Source organism: Bufo bufo, chromosome 1 (assembly GCF_905171765.1).
Source record: "Bufo bufo chromosome 1, aBufBuf1.1, whole genome shotgun sequence".
NCBI lineage: Eukaryota > Metazoa > Chordata > Amphibia > Anura > Bufonidae > Bufo > Bufo bufo.
The window spans coordinates 353,368,738-353,380,532 of record NC_053389.1 but is presented as its reverse complement, the minus strand read 5'-3'; the positions used below and the strand labels follow the sequence as shown (position 1 = coordinate 353,380,532).

General features: G+C 43.9%; 1 protein-coding gene across 1 annotated transcript in view; it reads right to left on the bottom strand.

The window, feature by feature from the left end:
- Positions 1–415: 415 nt before the first annotated feature.
- The window catches only part of PFDN1 (prefoldin subunit 1), a 47,208-nt gene continuing 35,828 nt past the window's right edge, over positions 416–11,795 (bottom strand). Inside the window, exon 4 of the mRNA XM_040415670.1 lies at positions 416–619. Within this exon, the coding sequence (XP_040271604.1) occupies positions 536–619 (84 nt within the window). The 3' untranslated portion in view covers positions 416–535. The remainder of the gene's footprint in view (positions 620–11,795) is intronic.

Here is an 11,795-nt window from a genome sequence, read left to right as displayed (position 1 = left end):
CTGAGAATGCACCCGCCTGCCAGCGTTCAGCCTCCGCTCCGATCAGTGAGCGGACAACTGAACGCTGCTTGCAGCGTTCGGATGTCCGCCTGGCCGTGCGGAGGCGAGCGGATCCGTCCAGACTTACAATGTAAGTCAATGGGGACGGATCTGCTTGAAGATGACACCATATGGCTCAATCTTCAAACGGATCCGCCCCCATTGACTTACAATGTAAAGTCTGAACGGATCCGCTCAGGCTACTTTCATACTTAGAAAATTTTCTAAGTTTTAATGCAGACGGATCCGTTCTGAACGGATGCGAACGTCTGCCTTATCGGAGCGGATCCATCTGATGAAACATCAGACGGATCCGCTCCGAACGCTAGTGTGAAAGTAGCCTAAAAAGGTCTGATTAAAGGTTTTGGTTAATTTATGTACATAAACATGATCATTTAATGTGCAACTCAAAAACTTTAACAAAACACATTTGTTACATTTAGTCTTATATTAGAGCCATTTTAATACCCTACAATATATGAACATTTCACTGCCATTACATTGATTTTCTAGCAATTAGCATTTCTCTAATGTTATCTTCAGCTTCTTTCACACTTCTCTCCAGATACAACTTTTTCTGCTGCAAAACAAAATAAAATATTGTAAGATACAGATACAAAATAATGTATTGTAAATTGATATTGGGACAGAAAGCTGAAAAACTGGCCTCATTATCCATAGCACCCAAACAGGGCTTACATTTCCAAAATGGCTGTTATGAAGGTTGCACTGGAATTGATTGACAACAATATCAGTTTTCCTGTTAAATAGTTTACAGTAACGGAGATAAAGAGTGAAGCCATAGGGAATGTGTAACTTCCATTGTAGTCTTAAACTGTAATTTTTTTATGTAATTGGATTGGTGTGACCAAGTTTACCTTAGTTAATACTTTTGTATAGGTATTGAATTACCTAGTAATTGCAGCATGTTCTTTCCTCCCCCAGGCATTTCAGTGGTGCGGCTAAAACAGCTATGCTATGTATCCTCCGTCTCCCATCTTCTATATACAGAAGACGGAGGACGTAGTAGTGGGCAGTTCCAAACGCTTCGTGTGCACTCCCGTCGGACTGGGATAGTGCCAATATTCGCGATAAAAATTCACAATTAGAATATTCTCGATTACTCAGGAGGAAGAGGGCGCGTTTAAGTCTGGAGAAAGCCGATTGGTTGGGGAGAAGCTGCGCGTTCCCAAGATGAGCCAAATGAATTCTGGGTAGTTAGGGAGGGAGGTCTTAGCCTCAGGGTAAGAGCATCGGCGGCCATCTTGAGAATATAGTCAGAAAGAAGTCTTGTGAGGAGCGGTTGCTATGGACGGAATCTTATTAAACAAATGGTATGTGGACACAATAATTAGTGATTATGGATTATCACCACAGCAGCAACATCATATATGAAAATTAAATTAGAGAAAATATAACAGTTAGCCTTTAAAGGGAAATGTTTCATCTATAATTTTTCTTTCTTCCAGTTAAAAATCAGATAGTGACAAATCTTTTTTCCTAATCTCTAATTTTATAATCGTAGATTTTTGTTTTTGTTCCATTTCCTGGACATGATAATGGGGCTGCCATCTTGTCTGAGCTGTCAACAGCATTTAGAGATATGCTTTAAAACAGATACAAGGGCCATAGTTACAATGGACAGAAGGGGACCTCATTGACTTCTATGCAAGATTTTTCTAGGCATGCTCTGTGATCTGTGCTTAGGTCAGGCGGGAGTAGATCAGTTGTGACATCAGTTGCAAATGGTGGATCCTGTAATCTATAATCTGTTATTCTAATCCTGCCTATAATGATTAGAAGTATACTGCTAAAAAGTGATCTGTAAAGACCAGGATAGGTTACCACTATCAGGTCGACAGGGGTCAAAGTTGAAGGTTAACGCAGCGCTCATGCAAGCGCTGTCTTCTCTTCACTGATTAATGCTTGCCGTCATGATCGCAGTGTTTACCAAGCTTAATTACAGCTCCTCCATCCCTATTCACTTCAATAGGACGGAGCAGACTGATTGAAATTGCTCCTTCCCATTGAAATGAATGAGGATGGAGGAGCTGTAATTACACCTGCTAGTGAGCAATGTTGACAGCGAGCAGGTAAACACTGAAGAGCAGGCAGCACTCGAATGAGAGCTGCTTTCTGTTCAAACAGCCGAATGGCGAGGATGTCAGCCCCCACTGATATGATCTAGATTATGACATTAAGGCCTAGTTCACACGAACGTATGGCTTTTATAGTTTTTTGCGGTCCGTTTTTCACGGATCCGTTGTTCTGTTTTTGAGTTCCGTTGTGTTTCCGTTTCCTTTCCGTTTTTCTGTATGCCATGTACAGTATACATTAATTACATAGAAAAAATTGGGCTGGGCATAACATTTTCAATAGATGGTTCAGCAAAAACGGAACGGATACGGAAGACATACGGATGCATTTCTGTATGTGTTCCGTTTTTTTTGCGGACCCATTGACTTGAATGGAGCCACGGAACGTGATTTGCGGGCAATAATAGGACATGTTCTATTTTTAAACGGATCAACGGAAATGGAATGCTTACAGAACACATTCCGTTTTTAATGCGGAATCATTTTTAAAAAAACGGCCCGTACACTCGCAAAAAAAAAAAAAAAAAAAAGATTGTGTGAACTAGGCCTAATACTGGAAACTGGCCAACCCCCTTAATGACCAGGCCTGAAAAGGGCTTAATGACCAAGGCAGATTTTAGAAATCTGGCATAGTAACATAGTTCATAAGGCCGAAAAAAAACATTTGTCCATCCAGTTCGGTCTGTCGTCCTGCAAGTTGATCCAGAGGAAGGCAAAAAACCACCCTGTGAGGTACAAGGCAATTTTCCCCACTTTAGGGGAATAAAAAAATTCCTTCCCGACTCCAATCAGAATAAATTCATGGATCAACGACCCCTCTCTAGTAGCTATAGCCTGTAATATTATTACACTCCAGAAACACATCCAGGCCCCTCTTGAATTCCTTTATTGTACTCACCATCATCACCTCCTCAGGCAGAGAGTTCCATAGTCTCACTGCTCTTACCGTAAAGAATCCTTTTCTATGTTTGTGTACAAACCTTCTTTCCTCCAAACGCAGAGGATGCCCCCTCGTCACAGTCACAGTCCTGGGGATAAATAGATGATGGGAGAGATCTCTGTACTGACCCCTGATATATGTGTATATATAGTAATTAGATCTCCCCTCAGTCTTTTTTTAAAGTGAATAACCCTAATTTTGATAATCTTTCAGGGGACTGTAGTTGCCCCATTCCAGTTATTACTTTAGTTGCCCTCCTCTGGACTCTCTCCAGCTCTGCTGTGTCTGCCTTGTTCACAGGAGCCCAGAACTGTACACAGTACTCCATGTGTGGTCTGACTAGCGATTTGTAAAGTGGTAGGACTATGTTCTTATCACGGGCATCTATGCCCCTTTTGATGCAACTCATTATCTTATTGGCCTTGGCAGCAGCTGCCTGACACTGGTTTTTGCAGCTTAGTTTGCTGTTTATTAAAATTCCTAGATCCTTTTCCATGTCAGTGTTACCGAGTGTTTTACCATTTAGTATGTATGGGTGACTTGCATTATTCCTTCCCATGTGCATAACTTTACATTTGTCAGTGTTAAACCTCATCTGCCACTTATCTGCCCAAGCCTCCAATCTATCCAGATCCCTCTGTAGTGGTATACTGTCCTCTTCAGTGTTAATTACTTTACACAGTTTAGTGTCATCTGCGAAAATTGATATTTTACTATGCAGGCCTTCTACAAGATCATTAATAAATATATTGACCCCTGAGGTACTCCGCTAGTGACAGTGACCCAATCTGAGTGTGTACCGTTAATAACCACCCTCTGTTTTCTATCATTGAGCCAGTTACTTACCCACATACAGACATTTTCACCCAGTCCGAGCATTCTCATTTTATATACTAACCTTTTATGCGGTACAGTGTCAAATGCTTTGGAGAAGTCCAGATATACGACATCCATTGATACGCTGCTGTCAAGTCTAGAACTTACTCCTCATAGAAACTGATTAAATTAGTTTGGCATGACCGATCCCTCATGAAGCCATGCTGATATGGCGTTATTTGCTTATTTCCATTGAGATGCTCTAAGATAGCATCTCTTAGAAAACCTTCAAACAGTTTACCCACAACAGATGTTAAACTTAACAGCCTATAGGTTCCAGACCCTTTTTGAATATTGGCACCACATTTGCTATGCGCCAATCCTGTGGGACATTCCCTGTCAGTGTAGAGTCTGCAAATATCAGAAATAAGGGTCTGGCTATGACATTACTTAATTCCCTTAGGATACGGGGGTGTATACCATCCGGTCCTGGCGATTTGTCTTTTTTAATCTTTTTAAGTCGCTGTTGTACTTCTTCCTGGGTCAGACAGGACACTTAATGGGGAATTTATTTTTACATTCAGCATTTCATCTGACAGTTTATTTTCCTCACTGAATACATTGGAGAAAATAAATATTTAACAGCTTTGCTTTCTCCTCGCCGACACCTTCAGATTTATACTTAACATTTAGATAATTGAAGAACATTTTAGTTTTACTCTTTGGCAATTAATCTCTCGGTCTCTAGTTTGGCCGCTTTTATTAGTTTTTTTACATGTTCTATTTTTTTCCTTATAGTTTTTCAGTGCTTCCGTGCTACCCTCCTGTTTTAGTGATTTATATGCTTTCTTTTTGTCATTTATTGCTTTTTTTACAGTTCTATTTATCCACATTGGTTTCTTTTTGTTCCTTAACCTTTTATTCCCATATGGTATGTACCTCTCACAATGAGATTTTATGATGCTTTTAAAGATATCCCATTTTTTGGCTGTATTTTTATTTTTGAGGACTTTGTCCTCAATATGTAGACAGACGTTCAGATTCCTGCAATAGGACAAAGGAAATATAAATCCTCATGGTTGTGTTTCAAGGGGAGGGGGGCGGTGGCTAGCTGACACGAGTAGTGAGTTACAGCCAGAAGGCAGCTTAGAAGCTTGTGAGCTACAGAAGTTACTGAAGAAAGGGTTAACTGAAGAAATCAGGTGGACACACAGTGCTTTTAGGTGGAGGAGCCATGATGAGGATAGTCATGCGACTCCATCCGTGCACTGGGAGCCTGCTGCTGCTAGGTAGGGCTGCTACAGAGGGGGTGGGAATATATTGGCAGCCTTTCTCACTGTATGCCTATACTGTGAGTTCTGTTACAGCCTTCCATCATAGGTATACATAAGGAATCCTCGTGGCGTATACCTCTGACGGAAGGCTGATTATGTGATGTGAACCCACCTATAGCAAGCCCTGCCTCCAATTCTATCAGATGTAAAGTAGCTATCCTATAAGAATGTTTAACCCTTTAAAAGGCATTGAGATATGACTTGGAATGAAAAAATGTACCACACATTTTATCACCTTATTTTCTCCCCTTTTCAGAAATATCCCAGTTGTGGCCCTACTCCTGTGTCAGGACCCCATGTTTCAGGCCCCATTGCACATTTGTAAAATAATAGAAGTCCCTATAAATTACCTCATTTTAGAAACTACAGTCGTGGCCAAAAGTTTTGAGAATGACAAATATTAGTTTTCACAAAGTTTGCTGCTAAACTGCTTTTAGATCTTTGTTTCAGTTGTTTCTGTGGTGTAGTGAAATATAATTACACGCACTTCATACGTTTCAAAGGCTTTTATCGACAATTACATGACATTTATGCAAAGAGTCAGTATTTGCAGTGTTTGCCCTTCTTTTTCAGGACCTCTGCAATTCAACTGGGCATGCTCTCAATCAACTTCTGGGCCAATTCCTGACTGATAGCAACCCATTCTTTTATAATCACTTCTTGGAGTTTGTCAGAATTAGTGGGTATTTGTTTGTCCACCCGCCTCTTGAGGATTGACAAGTTCTCAATAGGGTTGTTGCGGGTATCGAAATTTCGATACCCAATCGATACTTTTGTCCCGGTATCGATACGATACCGGGATTTCCGTTTTTTCGATACTGGGCTGCGCTTCTGCGCAGTCTAGTATCTCTGAACATGAGCGCGCTGCTATCGGCGCGCTCATGTTCTCTCTCAGCAGCACGGGGAGAAGGAAGCTGTCCTCCCTCCCCCTGTGCTGCTGCCGCTGCCACCAATGAGAAGAGAGGGGCGGAGGAGGGGCGGGAATAAGAAGAGAGGGGCGGTGGAGGGGCGGCAATGAGAAGAGAGGGGGTGGAGGAGGGGCGGCAATGAGAAGAGAGGGGCGGAGGAGGGGCGGGCGCACTGCGCCCCCAATGATAGGATTACTATCGGAGCGATGGGAGGAGACATCAGCTTCACTAGTGGGCGTTCCTTTTCCCTGCGCTGCGATTGGACAGCGCTACAGCCAGGGAGAAGGAACGCTCACTAGTGAAGCTGATGTCTCCTCCCATCGCTCCGATAGTAATCAGCAGCATGTGGAGCAGGAGAGGAGACAGTAATGGGGCACTGCGGGCGAACGGAGCGGCGCCCAGGACTAATGGTGAGTGCTGAGACATCGCTGGGCGCCGCTCTGTGTGGCCTAATAGTGAAAGTCTGGACTCATATACAGTAGTCAGTCTTTAACACATACAGGAGGCGGGTGCCGGCAGCAGAATCGCATTGCCGGCACCCTGCCCCTGACAGGGAGCTGCGATCAGCGGCAGTTAACTGCCGCTGATCTGCTAGTACCCGCCTCCTGTATAAAGGGGTAAAATCATTGGTGGTGCAGTGTGCCCCCCCCCCTCAATCCCCCCATCCCATTAAAATCATTGGTGGCACAGTGCGCCGGCCCCTCTCAACCCTCCAGTATTAAAATCATTGGTGGCAGTGGCCACAGGGACCTCTCCACTCCCCCTCATTGGTGGTGCAGTGGCAGCTTCTGATCGGAGCCCCAGCTGTGTAAGCCTGGGGCTCCGATCGGTTACCATGGCAGCCAGGACGCTACAGAAGCCCTGGTTGCCATGGTAACATCCCTGATGCTGTGTGCACAAAGCACAGAGCAGCAGGGACAGTGTGGAGTCCTATTCACCCTGATAGAGATCTATCAGGGTGAATAGGAAAAGGGATGAAAGATCCCAGGTTCTAGCCCCTAAGGGGGGAAATAGTTATTAAATAAAAAGTGAAAAAAAAAAAAACACTAAAATATGAAGTATAAATCACCCCCCTTTTCCCAATTTCACATATAAAATATATAAATAAACATATTACATCGCCACGTCAGAAAAGTCCAAACTATTAAAATATAAAAAAAAAATCTAGGTGGTGAATGCCGGAACAGAAAAAATAAAATAAAAACTGTGCGATTCGCCATTTTTAAAAATGAGGAATGCACGTGGCTTTTTTTGTTTATTTTTTTCGCGTGGTATCGAATGGTATCGAGTATCGCAATACTTTTTCATGGTATCGAAACCGAATCAAAAATTTGGTATCGCAACAACTCTAGTTCTCAATGGGATTAAGATCTGGGGAGTTTCCAGGCCATGGACCAAAAATGTCAATATTTTGGTCCCCGAGCCACTTAGTTATCACTTTTGCCTTATGGCACGGTGCTCCATCGTGCTGGAAAATGCATTGTTCTTCACCAAACTGTTGCTGGAAGAAGTTGCTGTTGGAGCGTGTTTTGGTACCATTCTTTATTCATGGCTGTGTTTTTGTCCAAAATTGTGAGTGAGCCCACTCCCTTGGATGAGAAGCAACCCCACACATGAATGGTCTCAGGCTGCTTTACGGTTGGCATGACACAGGACTGATGGTAGCGCACACCTTTTCTTCTCCGGACAAGCCTTTTTCCAGATGCCCCAAACAATCGGAAAGAGGCTTCATCGGAGAATATGACTTTGCCCCAGTCCTCAGCAGTCCATTCACCATACTTTCTGCAGAAGATCAATCTGTCCCTGATGTTTTTTTTGGAGAGAAGTGGCTTCTTTGCTGCCCTTCTTGACACCAGGCCATCTTCCAAAAGCCTCACTGTGCGTGCAGATGCGGTCACACCTGCCTGCTGCCATTCCTGAGCAAGCTCTGCACTGGTGGCACTCTGATCCCGCAGCTGAATCCTCTTTAGGAGACGATCCTGGCGATTGCTGGACTTTTTTGGACGCCCTGAAGCCTTCTTAACAAGAATTGAACCTCTTTCCTTGAAGTTCTTGATGATCCTATAAATTGTGGATTGAGGTGCAATCTTAGTAGCCACAATATCCTTGCCTGTGAAGCCATTTTTATGCAACGCAATGATGGCTGCACGCATTTCTTTGTAGGTCACCATGGTTAACAATGGAAGAACAATGATTTCAAGCATCACCCTTCTTTTAACATGTCAAGTCTGCCATTTTAACCCAATCAGCCTGACATAATGATCTCAAGCCTTGTGCTCGTCAACATTCTCACCTGAGTTAACAAAACGATTACTGAAATGATCTCAGCAGGTCCTTTAATGACAGCAATGAAATGCGGAAAAGGTTTTTTTGGGATTAAGTTAATTTTCATGGCAAAAGGAGGACTATGCAATTCATCTGATCACTCTTCATAACATTCTGGAGTATATGCAAATTGCTATTATAAAAACTTAAGCAGCAACTTTTCGAATATTTATGTAATTCTCAAAACTTTTGGCCACGACTGTACACCCATCAAGTTAAAAACTGATTTTAATAAACATTTTATTTAACTCTTTAGGTGTTCCACGGGAATTAAATTAATGAAGGTGAAATTAGAAAATGTATATTTTTTTGGCAGATTTTTCAATTTAATCCTTTTCTGTTTGTAACACAAGAGTTAACAGCGAAACAAGCCTCAATATTTATTACTCTGATTCTGCAGTTTACAGAAAACTAGTCTATGGGCACACCGCAGAGCTCAGAATAGAAGGAGCGCCATATACTTTTTGGAAGTCAGATTTTGCTGGACCTTGAAGTACCCCTACAGTGGAAACCTCTGCAAAATTAACCCTATCTTGGAATCAACAACCCTCAAGGAATTTTTCAATAGGTATAGCGAGTGCTTTGACCCAACAAGCGTTTCACAGAATTTAGAAACATTTGGCCATTTTTCCCAATAAAATGTTGCTTTAGCAACACATTCTTTATTTTCACAAAGGGAAACATGAGAAAAAGCAACCCACAACTTCCTATCCATTTTCTCATGAAAACAGCAACACCCAAATTGTGGTCGTAAACTACTGTATGGACACAGGGAAAAAGCACTTTTGGCAGGCAGATGTCAATTGAATAGTTTTCAGGTGCCATGTCACAATTGGAGACTACGAGGTACCCCTACAGTAAAATATCACAAGAAATGACCCCATTTTTGAAGCTACACCCCACTAGGAACTTTTCAAGGGGTAGAATATAAAATTGGGAAAAGAAATGAAATCTTTTTTCAAACACATGTAGTTTTAGCTTCTAATGTTTCATTTTCACAAGTGATAACAGCAGAAAAAGCTTCCCAAATTGTGTTAAACAATTTTCCACAGGTAAGACAATATTCCCCACGTGGACATAAACAGCTGTTTGGGAACAGAACAGAAAGAGCACCAGTGCATTTGGCGATTTATACAGCACTGACCGACAAATGCAGTGACTCTGAGGTTGAATGTAAAAAAACTCCCAAGAAGCAACCTAATTTTAGAAACCACACCGCTCACAGAATTTACCAAGGTAAAATTGTAAGCATTTTGATCCCAGAGGTGTTTTGCAAAAATTAATAGACAGCATATGGTGCAAAGACTGCAACTTTTCCACAGATATGGCACTTCAGTGCACAATTTTTCTATTGACGGAGCTGTGTGAGGGTTTATTTTTTGCGGGATGAGTTGGTACTATTTTGGTTTTGATCACTTTTTATTTCACTCTTTTGGGAAGCAGGATAAAGAAAGGTATCTGCCTTCACAGCTTCCCAGTCCTCCGATGCTAATGTGAGCTTCCATTATAAAGCGCTCATTAGTATTCACCCCATAAGACGCAGGGGTATTTTTATTTTGGGGGTGAAAAAATGCATCTTATGGGGCAAAAAATACGGTAAGTTAATTTTTAGCCAGTGTTCACTTTAAGGCTACTTTCACACTAGCGTTCGGAGCGGATCCGTCTGATGTTTCATCAGACGGATCCGATCCTATAATGCAAACGCTTGCATCCGTTCAGAACGGATCCGTTTGCATAACAGTTTATTTCAGATCTGATTTTTCACTTCGGAAAACTCAGATCCGACAGTATATTCTAAACACAGAAGCGTTCCCATGGTGATGGGGACGCTTCAAGTTAGAATATACTGAGAACTGTGTACATGACTGCCCCCTGCTGCCTGGCAGGTGCTGCCAGGCAGCAGGGGGCAGACCCCCCCCCCCCCTCCTCCTGTATTTAACTTATTGGTGGCCAGTGCGGGTCCCCCCTCCCTCCCCAGTATTAATTGTAAGCAGTGCGGCCCCCCTCCCTCTATATTCATCGGTGGCCAGTGCGGATATTAAATATGAGCAGTGCGGTCTTCCCCTCCCTCCCTCCCCAGTATTAAATATGAGCAGTGCGGTCTCCCCATCCCTCCCTCCCTCCCCAGTATTAAATATGAGCTGTGCGGCCTCCCCCTCCCTCTATTCATTGGTGGCCAGTGCGGATTCAAAGTATTGTGATCAGTGCGGCCTCTCCTCTCCCCCCCCCCCCCCCCATCATTGGTGGCAGCGGAGAGTACCGATCGGAGTCCCAGTTTAAATCGCTGGGGCTCCGATCGGTTACCATGGCAGCCAAGACGCTATTGCAGTCTTGGCTGCCATGGTTACTTAGCAACAAATAGCAGCATTATACTTACCTGAAGAGCTGCGATCTATGTGACCGGCCGGGAGCTCCTCCTACTGGTAAAGTGACAGGTCTGTGCGGCGCATTGCCTATAGACCTGTCACTTACCAGTAGGAGGAGCTCCCGGCCGGTCACATAGATCGCAGCTCTTCAGGTAAGTATAATGCTGCTATTTGTTGCTAAGTAACCATGGCAGCCAAGACTGCAATAGCGTCTTGGCTGCCATGGTAACCGATCGGAGCCCCAGCGATTTAAACTGGGACTCCGATCGGTACTCTCCGCTGCCACCAATGATGGGGGGGGGGGGGGGGGTCGAGAGGAGAGGCCGCACTGATCACAATACTTTGAATCCGCACTGGCCACCAATGAAGAGAGGGAGGGGGAGGCCGCACTGCTCATATTTAATACTGGGGAGGGAGGGAGGGGGAGACCGCACTGCTCATATTTAATACTGGGGAGGGAGGGAGGGGGAGACCGCACTGCTCATATTTAATACTGGGGAGGGAGGGAGGGGGAGACCGCACTGCTCATATTTAATACTGGGGAGGGAGGGAGGGGGAGACCGCACTGCTCATATTTAATACTGGGGAGGGAGGGAGGGGGAGACCGCACTGCTCATATTTAATATCCGCACTGGCCACCGATGAATATACAGGGAGGGGGGCCGCACTGCTTACAATTAATACTGGGGAGGGAGGGGGGGCCCCACTGGCCACCAATAAGTTAAATACAGGAGGGGGGGGGGGGGGTCTGCCCCCTGCTGCCTGGCAGCACCTGCCAGGCAGCAGGGGGCAGTCATGTACACAGTTCTCAGTATATTCTAACTTGAAGCGTCCCCATCACCATGGGAACGCCTCTGTGTTAGAATATACTGTCGGATTTGAGTTACATCGTGAAACTCAAATCCGACAGTATATTCTAACACAGAGGCGTTCCCATGGTGATGGGGACGCTTCAAGTTAAAATATACCAT